Source organism: Narcine bancroftii, chromosome 10 (genome assembly GCF_036971445.1).
Source record: "Narcine bancroftii isolate sNarBan1 chromosome 10, sNarBan1.hap1, whole genome shotgun sequence".
Taxonomy (NCBI): Eukaryota; Metazoa; Chordata; class Chondrichthyes; order Torpediniformes; family Narcinidae; genus Narcine; species Narcine bancroftii.
The window spans coordinates 4,426,365-4,443,465 of NC_091478.1; the positions used below are offsets into that span (position 1 = coordinate 4,426,365).

At 39.2% G+C, this 17,101-nt stretch overlaps 1 protein-coding gene and 1 pseudogene across 1 annotated transcript in view; both read right to left on the reverse strand.

The window, feature by feature from the left end:
- The window catches only part of tcerg1l (transcription elongation regulator 1 like), a 337,676-nt gene that overhangs the window by 95,151 nt on the left and 225,424 nt on the right, over positions 1 to 17,101 (reverse strand). Inside the window, exon 4 of the mRNA XM_069899634.1 lies at positions 3,149 to 3,303. Coding sequence (XP_069755735.1) covers positions 3,149 to 3,303 — 155 coding nt within the window. The remainder of the gene's footprint in view (positions 1 to 3,148; positions 3,304 to 17,101) is intronic.
- On the reverse strand, positions 13,727 to 16,752 carry LOC138744054 (T-complex protein 1 subunit zeta pseudogene; annotated as a pseudogene).

Consider the following 17,101-nt stretch of genomic DNA (forward strand, 5'->3'; position numbering starts at 1 on the left):
TTAGAATATCATAGCGCAGTTTTGTACGGATGAACAGACAACGCAAAGATTGTGATAAGTGCATGACATTTATTTTAATCTAAGATTCCTTGTGATATGTTTCTGACATGCTGCGCAAAATATTTAATATTGTTGTTTGAACCTTGAAGCAAACTTATACTTGCTTCATTAAATGCGATTATTGTTGTAGAAAGATCCATATTCCCCATATTCTTTAAATTTTACATTTAGATATCCAGCACGGTATCAGGCCCTTTCAGCCCTTGAGTATCTGCCACCCAATTATACCTATTGACCTATAACCAGGTATGTTTTGAAAGAGGGGAGGAAACTAGCACCTGGAGGAATCCCATGCAGACGAATTTGAGCAACTCATTCAAAATTCACATCCTTAGAGTTGGTCATTGCACTGTTTTGTAGGTCCTTGTAGCAGACGTCTTCTTCCATGATTGTTCAAAATGCAGCAAGATATTCTTTCAGACATGAAAAATTCAGAGGTTTGGGGCAATATATCAGCAAGAATAGATTTTAATGCCTTTGGTGGATATCACTCCAAGGAGATAGCTGAGACTGATAAACCTTTGGACTTTAGGAATTCAAAAGATAGTGGGATTGTGAAAGTAAGTGGAACTGAGGTTGTGGTTCAGTGATGAGATTATTAAATAGTGAACTAAAACAAGGGAAAGTAACTCTTCTTGCTGCTTCTTCATATGCTTCCAATGGAAAGTTCATGGAGGCCCCTCAAACGAGGAGATCATTGGGCTGAGTCATTGGGTTTATAGCAAAGAAACAGGTCCTTCGGTGATTTCTGTCAATAATCAGGTACATTCTTATATGAACCCCATTTTCCAGCACTTGGCCCTCAACCTTCTATGAAAAAAATCCTTACATCTCCTCTAAATTTCCTAACCCTTACCTTAAATTTACGGCCTTCGGTATTTACACAGTCAGTTTGTTTACATTTCTCTCTTTTGTATAAATATATTTTCCTTTAGTACAGATTACACTACTGATAAATAGGTTTTCTGGCTGGCTGTAAAAAGAATGTCAGGGTTGTATGTGAAGTGATTTATGTCAATAATTGACAATAAATTTGAGTGTAAACTTTAACTTTAAACACCTTTGCTATGTGAAGTAGTTTCTCATTACGTACCACATCTATGCTCGTCATAATTTTGTAACCCACCCAACTCCGCTCTAAGGAAATTAAACTCAGTAAATCTAGTCGCTCCACATAGTTGAGATGCCCCATCTCAGACAACATTCTGGTGACTCTCCTCTGCAATTGCTAGTACAACCAGATTATTTGCAATTAGTGCAACTTGGAGGCCAGAATTTGTCCAACCTCTCTCCATAACTCATTCCCTCTAAACCAGGCAGCATCCCGGTAAACCTCTTTTGTACTCTTTCTAAAGCCTCCGCATCCTTCCTATAATGGGACGACCAGTATCCCAAGTGTGGCCAAACCAAGGCTTTACATAGCTGCAACAAGACTTCCTTACTTTTTTCCATTAATACCTCACCCAATTAAAGCAAGATTTCCATACATGTTTGTTACCAGCCTATCTATTAGAGTGGCCACTCTCAAGGAGCTGTGGACCTCATTAGGGTTAGGGTTAAGGTTAGGGTTAGGTAACCCTAACCCTAGGCACCCCCCCTGCACATTAATGCCACCAACGGTGTATGTTCCCCTTAAATTTGACCTCACAGAGTGCAAGCCCTCGTTCTTGTCCAGATTAAATTCCATTGGTCATTCCTGTTATTGATCTATGTTTTATTTTTCAATAACTCCCTTCACCAGCCATTCTCAACCTTTTTTTGGCTATGGGTTTCTTAGTGCTCTTCCCAAAGTTTATGGGCCCCTTTCCTGTAAAACAGCCAAACCCTACCCTAACCTATATTATATTTTTATGTATAGATGTGATTAGTATGTGCTGTGTATGGTAAGTATGTGTGTACCATGCTCCAGAGAAACACTGTTTCATCTGGTTGTATATGTATAGCCAGATATCAATAAACTAACTCAGTCAAAATGTTAAAAAGATAACTTCTCAGGCTTAATGTCAGCTTGATTCAACTACTGTGAAGAATAGAAAAATTAGAATAAAGCACCAAAAATATCTACTAGGACACCTCAACCCTGGTGATGAATTCTTTGTATTCTATTAAAATAGACATGATAGGAGTGGAAATAAGAGCACAGCTTTCATTAATGGAGTACATTTTAAATTTACATTTAGACATACAGCACGGTAACAGGCCATTTCGGCTCTAAGTCTGTGCAGCTCAGCTTACACCACATTAACCTACATCCCTGGTACGTTTTGAACAGTGGAAGGAAACCAGAGTCCCCAGGGAAAACCCACACAGACATGGTGAGAACTCCCTACAGACAACATGGGATTTGAACTCCAGTCCCGATCGCTGGTGCTGTAAAGGCATTGTGCTAACCACTACACCAACTGTTCTATATACACAGAAAAAACCCACATCAAGGACACATGCTCCAGCTGTTTGACCCTGTAAATAAGTTGTGTAACACTTTATTCCTCTTCCACTCCACCAGCAGTGTTGGCTTGCATTAAATGCTGGCTGCATTCATTAATGCATCTACTCCTTTCCCAACAAATACACCTTAAAAGGGGCAAAAAAAATCTCTGGTTTCATCAAAAAGATGAAGCTTCTTTAAAATAGCCTTTTAAACATGAGCCAAGGAGAAATATCTCCTTGGCCAATTTCTTCAACCATAAATTTGACTAATGGTACCAATTGCTGGTACTCTTTTCCCTCAACTTTAATGATTGATGCATCCTTTTGGTCCTTCAAAGTACTTATTTGGGGTTCCTATCAATAATGCAACAGTCCAGTCTTTGAGATCTTGTCTCTCATGAGCCACTGAGGGAAGCTCACTGGGTGGAAAACACAAAAGTCTGCAGATGCTGTGATTGTTGTCAAAACACCAAAATGCTAGAGGATCTCAGCTGGTCGTGCCTTCAAGACTCAGACATGAAACAGTGGAAATATATCTTGTGTGTCCCATTTTCTAGATACAAACCATTTTATCTTCAGTTTCAATCTGTGGCAAAATTGGTTCACAATCATCAAACTTCTCCAAATAATACATAGCAATTAATCTGTCGATACTTACATGTTGCCAATTCTATTTTGCGTTTATGAGGAGGATCTTGAATTATTTTGTTAATATCACCTCGGCCTTCAAGTTCCATGGGTTTATCCCACACTGAGAGTTGTATTGAGGGATTGAAGAAAAAAACACGGTCATCTCCAGTCCAGACAACACACCTGCACATACCAGAGAATATATCGATAAATCATGTATGGAAACTGTTTTGCGGATATATTGGCTTTGATTTTACTGAATGTTTCTTGAAAAGTAATAAATTTTTTAAGCACAAGTTACTCATGCATAATTTGTAAAAATATATATTTGAAGTTACATACCTTTAAAACAATGATTATACGCTTGTCAACGGGACAATTCACACTTTTAAAAAGAATATTGGTTCAATAAGTAGATCCAATATATGCACTTTTGGCAAACATATTCATAACTTATTTCTGCTGTCCACTAATTCTGCAATATTTATCCACATTGTGGATTTTAACAGCTACCACTGACAGAACTGGTCTGACAGAAAGCATTTGTGGTGTCAGATCAAGTTATAATTCTTTCTCTGTGCCTCCAATGCAAATAAAAATGAAATTGGTCTGAGATCGTTACATATCACATCCAGTCAAGATGAAAGTGTGGACACGGTCCATTCAGTGGTCCTTACAATGTGCTCTTTAGTTTAAACAGCACCAACTTTAGCCCACATTATTTATTGCCCATTTAAATCCTGCACTGCTTTTGATCTATTGGTCCATGCCCATACTCAGATGACAAAGAACGTGGTTGGGGTTGGTGTGTTGGGGAGCACAATGTCAGATCGAAACACGACCAGACAGCCAATGGAATGCAGAAAGAGAACGCAGCAGAGGAATATTTTCAAGATCACCGAGGACATACATTTCCTCAGCAGCCTTGGACAGTCCCTTTCAGGACTTCTCTTTAGACTGCTCAATACCTGTTCACGAAGATGAGTTTATTGTCATGCACCTTGTACAATGCACATCTGCACCGCAATTCTTACTTGCTGTCACCAGAAAGGTATTTTGTAAAAGAAGAAAAACTGCAATAGAGTATGTTCAATTAAAGAGATAGTAAACACAAGATAGATAGATAATGAATATTTACAGTTACCATAGTTCCAGAAAAAATGTAATTACAACAGTGAAAACTGCCCTTTTTGTTACAACTGAAGATAATGTAAATGCATTCTCAAACTACCCTAAAATGTAAAATCAATCTGAAGAAAAGACATACAATTATATAAAGGACATAAAAAGGACAGAGTGTATCACCAAGAATTGCATGTGCAATAACGGTAAAAATTATGAACACCACAGATTAGTTCCAGCAGTCACTTGGTCGATAGGATGTTTCAAATATGCATTGTTGAAATCTACAAGGATATTTTCAGTGCATCAAAGGCATAATCTTTGTTCGAATAACTTTTAAAGATGTGAGGAATATAAAGCAGATAAAGTTGAATAAAATATTTATTAAATTAAACCTAAGTAGAGATATTGAATAATGTTTAGAAATTAGAGCAATGACTGCAATTTTGAAGAAGCCAGTGATGGTTTTATAAAAAATAGGACATTGCAAGAGGATGGATTGGCAAACATAGGGGAGTTAGATAATGAAATGCATTAACAGTAAGGATCCGCAAGATTAGGCAATGAGCTTCATAGAACCGATCAAGTCAGGGAAAGGAATGTACGGTAGAAAGTGCAAAGTGTTGGACACAAGAGCGAGAAGGAAGGAGAAGATCCAAGAAGATGTTAGTAGCAAAGTGGTAGTTTCTTTCAGAGAAGAATACATTTCACACATCCCTTACATTTATTATTGTGGATATGGATGAAGGAAAGAATGATGGGTGAAACAGAGTTAATGTTTTAAGGCAATAATCTTGCCACATCTGGAAAAGTGGGAAGCATGAACACATTTTAATTTGCAGAAAAAGGGAAAGGAACAAAGGGAATTTCTGTAGCAGGGTCCTCATCAAGAAAATCTAAATGACACAAATGTTTTTTCTTCTGCTGCCTGAGTTCTTGTTTGTCACAACGCATTGGCCTGGAAGAGGAGTAAAGGCAATAAAATGAGTGAGAACAAAGGAGAGCAAATAAATAAGCAAACAATGCTGCATTTGCAAGGTACAAATCACTGAGGTTATGGAAAATTTGCAATGAAATACTAGAAATACTCAGAAGGCCATGTAGCGTCTGTGGAGAGAGATAAAATACCAGGATAAATGTTACAGGGTGATGTCCTGACCTCAGAACTGACCAGGTTAATTTGGGTATTAGGGCGGCACAGGCTCGTGGGCTGGAAGGGCCTGTTACCGAGCTGTAAGCCTAAATTAAAAAAAATAAAAATAATTATATGCCAATGACTATCAACATATATGAATTCTACTCATAACACCTTGCCTTTCACAAAAAGAAATGTTGTGGGATAATAAATCAGCATAATAATTAAGATTACTATCTTTGATCTCTCCCAGATAGATCTCCAAATTGAAAACAAAATGGCAGATGAAACACTCACCTCCCTCAGACTAATTTGATTGTACAGAAAGCCAACCAATTGTCCTGTACTCTTTCCTTGTTAGTTTCAAGTAAAATTTAGTGTTGTTGGATATTGTGGACACCGATAGACAGCATGTAAAGGAAATTGATTTCGTGATGGTATTTGGAAATATAAAATCAAAACTTGTTCCGTCAGAAAGAATTATTTAGATGTAAATAATATAATTTGGATGTATCTTGCAAGAAAAGATTAGAGTGTGCACCTGAAAAGGATGAACAAACATTGAGATTCCAGGTTTGATTTGTTAAAATGCTATATCATAAAATCAACCATGGGAAGCACAAAGCTTTAAACAGAAATGAGAGTTTTCTAATTAATACTGGGATTGGACGTTTACTGCAAAATAAAGTGATAGAATTGAAACTCAGTAAGAATAACACTCTTTAGCAGAGAACACTTTGTTTCTAAAATACACTACAGCAGGGAATAATTTAGCTGAGTGACCCAGATCCATTTTGAGGGATGGAAATTCACTGCATGAGGGTAAGAGAATCACACATTTTTAAGTGCATAATCGGTGAGACAAGATGGGAAGATGATTAAATTATGCCAACAGAATGGCAAAGGTTTGTTGATTGTTTTCATGTCGTAAAATGAATGATAAAAATTCAACAATCCGGCATCTTCAGGATTTTTTCTGCTGCTGGATGAATCAATCTCTTACCACTGTAATCAGAGGTTCGCACCTGCTTCAAATCATACCAAGAAGAGCAGAGTGAGCTGCCTCAATGACTTTTGTCCAGTGGCCCTCACATCTAAGGAATGTAAGGAAATGTTTTGTGAGGTTTACGAGGCCAGAATTAACTCATACTTAAGTAAAAATCTGGAGCCAGAGTCCATTCCCACGCTGACGTGCACAGCTAAACCAAGGCCACCCATAAATTGGAAGAGAAACACCTAAAATTCCATCTGGACATTCTCTAGCCAGATGGCATTCACACCAACTTCTCTGGTTTCTGCTAGCCTGCCATCTGTTTCTGTCTTCTTTCCTCCATCTCTTCACCCCCTTTCCTCTCCATTCACAGAGCCATGCACCCCGCTCCCCTGTTTGCTGGTGGGTCCTCCCATCCTATCCTCCTATTACTTCCTGCTTATGGGACTGTGCTCCTCCCCTGCCTCTCCCCCCATCATTTTGTCAAACACCTGTCTACATTTTGCTCATACCTTGATGAAGGGCTCAAGCCCGAAACGTTGATTATGAATTTTTATATTTGCTATATAAAGTACACTGTTTGGCCTGCTGAGTTTCTCCAGCTTTGTGTTTGATCTAAAAATCAAGACCCACTGCAATTTGCCCTACCATCACAATCACTCCACAGCAGATGCAGTATCACTGGCTCTCATTCAGCCCTGGAACACCTAGACAACACTAACAAGTGCATCAGGCTACTCTTCATTGACTACAACTCAATGTTCAACACCATCATGCCTTCAGTACTGGTCAGAAAACTTCTAAACCTGGGCCTCTGCAAAAGGGTCCATGACTTCCTTATCAGTAGACCACAGTCTGCAGGAATCAGAATTAACATCCATTCCTCACTGACAATAAAATGCAGACGCACCAGCAGGATCATTGTTTAGCGCACAAATCAAATGCCATTTACAAATTTGCCAAAGAGAACGTCGTTGGCAGAATTCGAGAGGGCAATGAGGAGTGAGATAGATCAGCTCATTGAGTTGTGTAAAAACATCAACGTTAGCAAAACTAAAGAGCTGATTGTGAACTTTAGGGGGGGAAATCAGGAAAACACAAACCAGTCCTCATCGAGGGGACAGCAGTGGAAAGGGTTGAGAACTTCAAATTCCTGGGTGTCAACATCTCTGAATGTCTGTCTTGGGGCCTCCATGTTGATGCAATCACGAAGAAGGCTCGCCAGCGGCTAGACTTTGTGAGGAGTTTGAGGAGATGTGGTACGTCACCGAAGACTCTTGCATCTTTCTACAGGTGCACTGGGGAGAGCATTCTGACTGGGTGCATCCCTGTCTGGAATGGAGGTGCAAATGCACAGGACAGAAAAAAAGCTATTGAGAGTTGTGAATTCGGCCAGCGCCATCATGGACATCAGTCTTCATCCCATCAAGGGCATCTACAAGAGGCAGTCTCTTAAGAAAGCAGCCTCAATCTTCAAGGACCCTCACCATGCAGGCAATGCCCTCTTCACTCTGCTTCCAGGAAGGAGGTACAGGAGCCTGAAGATGAACACCCAGCAGCACAAGGACAGGTTCTTCCCCACTAAATCAAATTTCAGAATGGACAATGACCCACAAACTCTACCTAACTTTGTCTTCTTTTTGCCCTAATTTATTTATTTTTAAATCCAATTTATAGCATTAATATTTGCACCTGTAATGAATATTTGCATCTGTAATGCTGCCACAAAACAACAAATTTTATGGTATTTTCATAAAGAAGAGAAAATGTAGAGAGCTCAGTAATCCAAGGAAGACCTCCACTGCTGATGAGAGAAGAATTCTCATCATCCCCAAACCTATGTCCAAAAGATCAGAAACACTCTTCCAGAAGGCAGGTGTGGATGTGTCAATGACAACTGTCTGCAGAGACTTCATGAACAGAAACACAGAGGCTACACTGCAAGATGCAAACCATGGCAAAAGTGGTATGTTTTGAATCTTGGGAAGTTCTTCAACACCAATACACTTTGCTCTTGCCATCGCTCTAATACACGTTAATCTTGGTCTCATCTGTCCACTAGACCTACTGTATTTCCACAATTCTGCAGGCTCTTTTAAATACTTCTTGACATAATGTAATCTGGCCGTCCTTTCTGTGACCAACTAGTGGTTTGTATTTTTTTCATGACAGTTCTTACTCTCTTCACCTCCTTTGCATTCATGTGGAGAGGTGATAGGTCCCTCACCTTCCCCTTTCTGGTCAACAGTCAGCTCCTTGGTCTTGGTGACTGACAGATTGTGTTACTATTAATCTTAAGGTATGTAATATTCTATCTATTTTTAGTAATATTATTTTGTGAGTCTGGAAATAGGGACACACAGATACACACAATTACAGACAGAAATATTTGAAATGGCAGCTGGCAGATTTCAGAGACCGTTTGTCTGATTAATCATTGTTCTGCTGGAAGCCTGTTTGCTTAAAGAATCAGTGGTACTGCTAATTCAAAGCTGTAAACAGTCATAAACATCTTATGACTGTTCTCCATTGAAAAATTAAACAATAGGTGTTTGCTCAGAAGCATCTATGTACAAGCATAACCATTCTGCTGGCTGGTTTCATCAGACCATTCCAAATAATATCCACTCATTCTTTGAGAAGAAATGAAACTTCAAAGACAGCCGTGATGCCATGTCACATGATTAAAGACATTTTCAGACAACATATTACTGAAGCAGAGACATTTTGAAACCAAAAGAAGCTGCTTGATCATCCTGTAAGTCACACAGGATTGAAATGCAGTAACAATCCTTTGGAGAAGGAATGCTGCTTAAGGAAAAGGACAAACACCAAGAAAATGGTTTTGAAGAATTTAGCCATTTCAGCTGTCTCTTTGAAAAGAGAACAGATTAACCGTGACCATTTCTACACGGCCACTTCATGAAACCATTGCCTGGCTTTGTGAAATTATCGTGAAAGAAAAACAAGTTCTGAATTTTACATGCAAGAGAAGAAAATCATTCATATAAAGAAACAATTCTTCGAAAAACTCTACAAGAAATTTGTGAGTTTTGAGAAGTCAGATGCCTCACATTTACCCCACAATAGCTTTTGAACAGCAGTAAAGACTTCTGAGTTTCAACACAAAAGCGTTCTGAGTCAGAACTTTAAAATTATCTCTTTGAAATTAAGCTTAAACTGGAATGGTTTGGGTTTTGCCACACACACACATTTGTACTTAGAGTTAAGTAAGAAGAGTTATGTTATTACTAATAAACATTACTGTTTTTGAAAATACCATTGTCTTGGTGCATTTCTATTGCTGCTGGTCTAGTATGTAATAGTGACATTAAGAGCAGAATTGCTGTACTGGCACCACCCAAACAGGTTCTCGATCTCCATCTTGTACACTGACCTATCATTTCCAGTTATTTGGCCAACAATGGTCCTGTCGACACCAGATGTGTAGATTTAGTTGGAACCAAACTTGGTGAAGCAGCCCTGAGTGTATATAGAGAATATAGGGGTGGCATGGTTACCGTACTGGTTAGCACAACACCTTTACAGCACCAGTATCCAGGACCAGTATTCGAATCCCGTACTGTCTGTAAGGAGTTTGTACATTCTCCCCATGTCTGTTTGAGTTTCCCCCAGGGTCTTCGGATTCCTCCCACTGCTCAAAATGTCCCAGGGGTATAGGTTAATTGGGTGTTAATTGGGTGGCGTGGACTTGTTGGTCAGAATGGCCTGTTACCGTATTCTATGTCTAAATAGAGTAGGGAACTAGGCACACGGCCTTAGGATGCTCCTGTGTTGATGGTCAGTGAGGAAGATTGGGGCTTGCCAATGAGTAACTCTGCACTCCATTCAGAGTTTTATTGCTGTACAATTGCATGGATTGAGTTGCTGAGTAGCACACAAAATGTTCCTGTACCTTGCCACATGTGACATAAACTTGAAATTGAAGTTGACTTTGTTGTCTGCATCAGAGACACCTTGCAATACATATCAAGTGGAGACATAGACTTCATTAAAACCATGCAGAACATAGTAGCAGAAAAATAAGGGGAACCAGATCCTCCTCGAATGAGTAAAAGCATGATGCTGGAGAAACTCAGCTGTCAAACAGTGTCCTTTATATAGAAAAGATAAATATATATAACCATAGTTTTGGGCTTGAGTTGGTTCTGTATCTTTACCTTTGCTATATAAAGGACACTATTTGACCAGCTGAGTTTCTCCAGCTTTGAGTTTTTACTCCAATCATGGTGTCTCCAGATTTTCGTGTTTTATCTCAATGAATGAGGCAGAGCCTGAAGACAAAGCTAGAAGAAGATGGCTTGTGTGGGGATGTCCCTGCCAAGGATCCATAGTCCTGTGTCCCCGCTGAGAGTGGAAGGAATTTCATGGGCTATAAAAGGGTGGTCAAACTTGTTTAACAACAGAGCAATTTAAAAAGTTTTAAATTTTATTTATATAACCATTGTCAGCTCCTATAACAGGCCATTTAGAGCCTGTACAGAACTGTCAGACTGGGCAGATGGATCCTGCAGAGGACAGCTGAGACTTCTCAAATAACTAACAGGGCTTATGCGAGATTGCATTGGAGCCAACAGGAAGATGAGGGTGGTGTTGAGACTTTGTCATCAAGGGAAGAATTTTAGATCCGTGTATTGACGATCCACTTTTAAGGTGAAAATGCTATGTTTTTTATCGTCCTATATAACGGCATTTACGGTACTTTGACATTGTATGTCCAAGAGCCGCATGTGGCTCGCGAGCTGTGGTTTGGCCACCCCTGGCTATAAGGAACTCCTTGATACAAATGCTTCTCCAATTAGTTTGCATAATTTTAGTTACAAACAAGTGATCTTTCCAATCATTGCTCACATTCAGGTGCCTTGCCGTTCGGCAAGGACGATCATGTCTCTCCATCCATCACAGTCTTGGAGTCTCTGAATTGTTGTTGCCTCCCCTGTTTCTAACCACGATGTTAATCCATCTATCACTGTCACTCCCTGTAAGCCTCTGCTTCTTCTTCCTTCCAGAGACCCACAGAGAATGATAATGATAGATAGATTAACATCATGGTTACAAACAGGGAAATTATTGCTACCTGAGACAAAACATCAATAGTGATGTGTCTTCTGCAGCTTTGACTGAATTTCATAATGAACAGACTAAAAATAATAAAACATAGATACGTTCTTTAATAAAAACAAATTAATTCAGTAATTGTCTTACCCTGCTTCTGGATTTTGGTTTCAAACCTAATATTTTCAGTTATTCTGAAGTATTAAAGCAATCTTCCAATTTCTGCACAACATGTGCAGAACCAAGAAGATATGACAGCATGCTATACAATTCTAACCCAATATCTATTTCATTTATTGCTTTATCAAGTTCACAATTAAAGTTTTATCTTCTCCTTCAACCTTCAGGATCTTGTTCACTTTAAAGAACACATTTATTCATTTGATATATGGACAGTGGGACACTGCCTAAGTCCCAGAGAAAGGTGTTCAGGGCAGCCATGTTGACCTGTACCCATTTAATTATGACAGGGATAAACTTGGTGAAAAATTACTTTGTGTTTTCAAACTCACAAACACTTGGTAAGTGAGGAGAAATTCATATAACTCACTCTTTCCTTAACTTTTAAGTTAATTCAACATAGTGATAAGTTTCTCTACAAGCAGCTGCAAATTATTGCTAACATTTATACAGCCCTATAAAGAACATAACAAGAAAGTATAGATTGTAATAAAAAGGAATATCAATTTGCAGCAATCAAAAGCAGCATGATCGCACTGTTATGGGGCTCATTTAGGAGCCTAATAGCTGCAGGGACGAAAATGCCTTTAAATCTGATGGTGCTCACTTTCACATTCTTGAGTTTTCTCCCCAATTTGAGGAGAGGGAAGAAAGTGTCTGGGTGAGATTGGTCCTTCAATATGTTTTCCCCCTTTTCCAGACATTTTTGTGTTATGTTCTGAGCTGCATTCACTACTTTCTGATCTTCCAATCTTTAGCAGAATCGCTCCTACACCATGCTGTGGTGCATCTAGCTTTCAATGGTGAATCTGATGAATTTGTTAAGGAACAAGGGATCGTGATGAGCTTCCCTAATATTCTATGAAAGTAGAGGCATTGGTGCAGTTTATGATTGCTGTGTCAACTTGCTTGTACCAGGTCAGGTCATTGGATGTATTTATTTCTCAGAAATTGAAGCTATCTACTCCATCGACTTCAGCGCCATTAATGTGGATGAGGTGTGAACATTGCCCGTTCTTCTAAAGTCAATGATGATCTCTCCTTCGTCTTGTTACATTGAGACCGAGCTTGTTATCTTGCCACAATGCCACTAGACTTTTAATCTTTTTCCTATATTCCTCTTCATTGTTATTTGATACATAACCCTGTGGTGTCATCAGCAAATTTGAAGATGGAACTGGAAAAGAATGGTGTAGAAGGTGAATTGTAGGGACTGAGTACACATCCTTGAGGAGTAGAGGTGTTGAGTATGATCTTTCTATTTGCATCAGGACCAGCAATTTTGCTTGCTATTCCTGCACGTCTTTTATTTTGATATTCTGTCTGCTCAGTTGTCCGAGTAAGGCAGACTATAGGACATCACCCAGGCTTCTCAACATCAGCAATGCATTACACAAGCAAGGTTCATCTGTCCATTCAAAGACAACATCATTTTCTCTATGTTATGCTTGTTCTTTCAAGAATAACAACTTTATGTGGGTTGAACAGTTAACCAACTTTATTTTCCTTATGTTGCTTCCACTACCTCCAACAATTTCCAACTGTCCTCAACCAACAATGCTGATCACTCCCCAAATATACTTCACTTCCAGTTTCTGCCCAACCGTGCCCATTGTATGCTGGGCAATGTAGTTCTTATTTATATGCATATAGCACATCTTTCCCCATTACAGAAGTAAACCAAAAACACAATACTATGTGTACATATCAAGCATTTATATATATATAGATATATATAGATATATATATATCTATATATATCTATGTAGAGAGAGAGTAAGAGAGAGAGAGAGAGAGAGAGAGAGAGAGAGAGAGAGTATGTACAAGATACAGTTGACTAGACCGCTATTGCCCATCTGGTTTGGTTTTGCAACAATCACAAAATAAATCCTCATTTAATAGGCAAGGCCTTTAAAGTGGTACCACTTTTCTTTCTGAGGTTTGACCAGGACAAATTTTACACCAGAAAAATGTCAGCCAGCCACCTAAACATTGAATAATATAAATGTTGCAGCAGACCTTGATCTTTTTTTAAATCTAGTTTTTGTGCCTGAGATAGACGCAGAAGTTGTTTTATGTTCTGTTTACTGGATCATTCAACTCTAGTAAGCTGGCTTTTTAGAGGACGCTGACTGAATTTTTGCAAGTGTCTCTTGAAGGTCATATCCTAGGTTTAGTGCAAGTACCTTGGGGATAATCAACAGAGCATCTACAAATGCTTGCATTCCCATCTGTGCTCTGCCTTTACATTGGCCTTGTGTTTGATCAAAGCATCTGCCACACATCCATCCTCAATTGCATTCTTCACTGCTCGCAGACCATCATGCACTGCATCTTTGACTGGTGTTAAAGTGTGTTTATTTGGACCCTTGAGAAGCAGCATCCCTGACTGAGGATGGTTGTATTGCTCAACAAAGGTAAACTTTTCTTCACCCAAGGTATGGTCATATACAAGTTCAGCATGGCCCAAGCATTCTGGGGTGAGGTCCTCCACAGGATTCATAGCAATACGTCAACAAGCAAGCTTTTCTATTCTCAAGGCTACAATACCCTCTTTTGCAAATGCATCCAATAACAATGGACTGAAACTCTTTTGATTAATTACTACAAATCCTTTTTTTTAAATCTCCACAAACTTTTCTTTTCAGTGATATCATTTTATTAACTCTGGCTTCAATGAACTTCCTGCACAATTTCTTTACATCAGCATTTTTATCGAAGAATCTAGATTTTATTTCCGTCTTTTCATACTCCAGTAAAAAGCGGCAGGTGAGAATGTGAGCATCTTCCAACCTTTCCTTCATGTCTGGGTGCCGAGCACCATGATCCAACTCTCTTCCCTTCACAAGGTGTATCTCTCTCTGTTTTTATTTTGTGTTTCATCTCCATAATTTCAACCATGAAGAGATCCATTGACTCGTTTGGTTTCTTCACAGTCAGATCTTATTTACATGCATAATAACACACTGTAGACATTTCCTTTCTTAAAAATTAACCCTCCCCCACCTTCTCTTCTGGTCAAATCTGTTTCCTCCCGTCCTCAGCTCTGATGAACAGTTCTGAAATGTTAACTGGCTTTGCTTTCCAAAGTATTATTACTTTGGATTGGCTAAGTTCCTCTGGCACTGCTGGTTATGTTTCACAGATCATCAATATTTAATTTACATCAACACCTTTGTAGTGTGTTCATACTGAAGCACAACAAAAATAGAACAAAATGGAAATTTATTTGCAAGACAGCACACAAAAAAGCACATGGTCTCCGTTGCACTGTTGAGCCTCTTGACCAATGGGATCAGGTACAGAAATAGAGAGAATAACAAGTCTAGGCTGAAGGGTACAATTAAAGATATGTAACAACTCCATGTTAACTGCTTTTATCTATCTATCTAAAAAGTTTCACACATTTGGAACAGTTTCAATCTTTGGAGCTCTGAATCTTAATATTAAAGGCTTTATTTCAATCATTGTTTTTCCTGAATTTATTCACATCAAAGTTGCATATACACTTTCATCTCTCAGAGGGTAATCTCTGTCATAGAGGGTGGAGGCCATCAAATTATTAGATACATTTAAGGTAGAAATAGATGAGTAATTTTTCTGTTGCATATGTACATTGTACAATGTATATGACAGAAGGCTCACCATCAGCCTTAGCAAAACGGTCAACGCTGTTATAGCGCCAGCAACCGGGAATGTGGTTTCAATCCCAAACTCTCTGTAAGGAGTTTGTACCTTCTCCCTGTGACTCCATGGGTTTCTTCCAGGTGCTCCAGTTTCCTCCCACCCTTCAAAGCAAATGGAGGTTGTAGGTTAATTGGGTGTAATTGGGCAGCATGAGCTCATGGGCTGAAAGGGTCTGTTACCCTGCTGTATGTCTAAATTTAAAATTTGAAAGATGAAAGAATTGAGAGATATGGGGAACTGACATAGAAGAGGCCAGCATAGATCTGATCTGATCATACTGAATGGTGGGGCCTATTCCCACTTCAATTTCCTTGTGTCGTCTTCGCCAGGATTCAAAGAAGTAGCTCCTACTTAATACACACTTCAACAGCACATGGAAAATAAAATCAATGAGAGAAAACTGAGCAGTGAGAAACTCCAGATTTCTCAAAGTCATTATTTTCCTGTTTGTGTTCCTTGCCATTTGTCAATTCTATTAACTGTTTCTGAGCCTGAAAAATGTGAAAGCTTTTAATTGCTTTCTACTTGCGAGGCCGGAAATCTCATATTTCATAGCATCTGTGATTTAGATTGAATTTATTTCATGAATGCTTCAATCGTGCTTTACTCCTCAAGTAATGAGCAAGGTTTAGGGCAGCAGAGTAACGTAATGGTTAGCACAACACCGCCAGCAACTGGGGTTCGAATCCCGCACTGTCTTTGAATGGACTTGCCCATAGAGCATGGAAAACAAAATTTTTCACTGTATCTCAGTACATGTGATAACATACAATTGTAGAGGTTTTTACTGTAAATGTCTCTGGTATACAAACACATTGAAAACTAATTTACTTTGCTTTCATTGAAAAAGATATTTAAAGATTAAAAAAACCTCTCTAAAACATTAATACATAAAATAAGAAAAAAAACGTAATATTTGGTCATTCCCCTCCACATAAATTTCAGTACTGCATTACCGTCAATCACTCAGCTTGTCCCAGAGTTACGGTGGGTCATAAGAATCTAAGCCCTACCTATGAGAAGGTGAATGTTTGTGGTTCCCCCCACAGTTAGATCAAGTCAGCTCCACATAAATCATTGCATTGGCAAACGGATGTGCACAATTCATTCTCCTTTTTCTCTGTTCACTATTATTTATCGGGTTTTCCAGCAGTCCCAAAAGATCTTTTGAATAGGCTTTACTCTGGAATCTTTTGTAATTCAAATTTGAATGTTAAATTTAGAGATACAGCGCAGTAACGGGCTCTTCCAGTCCACAAGCTCGGCTGTGCAAATAACCCAAATAACCTACAAACTTTGTACGTTTTCCTGAATGCTGGCAGGAAATCAAAGCACCCAGAGGAAACCCTGCCAATACAGGAGAAAGTACAAACTGCTTAGAGACAGCGCGGGATTTGAACGCAAGCTACTGGCACTGTACAAGTGTGGCTCTAACCGCCATGTTATCGTGCCGCCCTAACTCGCGCTCATTGCTTGAGGAGTAAAACACGAAAGTCTGCAGTTGCCATGATTGAAGCAAAACACAAAGCAGGAGAAACTTAGCAGGTCAAAGATAAAGATACATAACCAACGTTTCAGGCCTGAGCTAAATGTAGACAGGAGCCGAAATAAAATGGTGGGAGGGGAGCGGCAGGGGGAGGAGTGAAGGTCCATAGGTAAGCGGTAATAGGTGAGTGAGGGAGGAAGGGTACAACAGCAAACAGTGAATGGAGAGGGAAGAGGATGGAGAGCTGGAAGGATGGGGAAGAGCGGAGAATGCGGAGTGATCTAGCAGAAACCGGAGAAGTCGA